The sequence below is a fragment of the Merops nubicus genome, unplaced genomic scaffold (assembly GCF_000691845.1).
Source record: "Merops nubicus isolate BGI_N331 unplaced genomic scaffold, ASM69184v1 scaffold8430, whole genome shotgun sequence".
Classification (NCBI taxonomy): Eukaryota; Metazoa; Chordata; class Aves; order Coraciiformes; family Meropidae; genus Merops; species Merops nubicus.
The window spans coordinates 2932-3290 of NW_008584785.1; the positions used below are offsets into that span (position 1 = coordinate 2932).

General features: G+C 36.5%; 1 protein-coding gene across 1 annotated transcript in view; it reads left to right on the top strand.

Moving 5' to 3' along the window:
- Positions 1-235: 235 nt before the first annotated feature.
- YIPF4 (Yip1 domain family, member 4) overlaps positions 236-359 on the top strand; it is a gene marked incomplete at its 5' end in the record, with an annotated part of 10729 nt that continues 10605 nt past the window's right edge. Inside the window, one exon of the mRNA XM_008945354.1 lies at positions 236-332. Within this exon, the coding sequence (XP_008943602.1) occupies positions 236-332 (97 nt within the window). The remainder of the gene's footprint in view (positions 333-359) is intronic.

Consider the following 359-nt stretch of genomic DNA (forward strand, 5'->3'; position numbering starts at 1 on the left):
ATCTAGAAGTCAGAACTTGATAATTTGAGACTTAAACCAACATTGTAATTATTGCATTAAAACCAGAAGTTCCTTTGCTAAAGTACAGTTTTATTCTGTAACTTTGAATATTTCATGGTGATGACCAACACGTGTAGGTTTTATGTCGTTTATCTTCCAGTACTTTTGAAATCAAGTGGCTTTTGGCAAGAAACATAAAAAGCTGTATCTTTCTCTCCCTTTTTTTTCCTCTAAGATCTTAGTGGCTCTATAACAACTCCAGACGTTAAGTTAAATCTTGGAGGAGAGTTCATCAAAGAATCTACTGCAACTACATTCCTAAGACAGAGAGGGTATGGCTGGGTTCTGGGAGGGGGAGA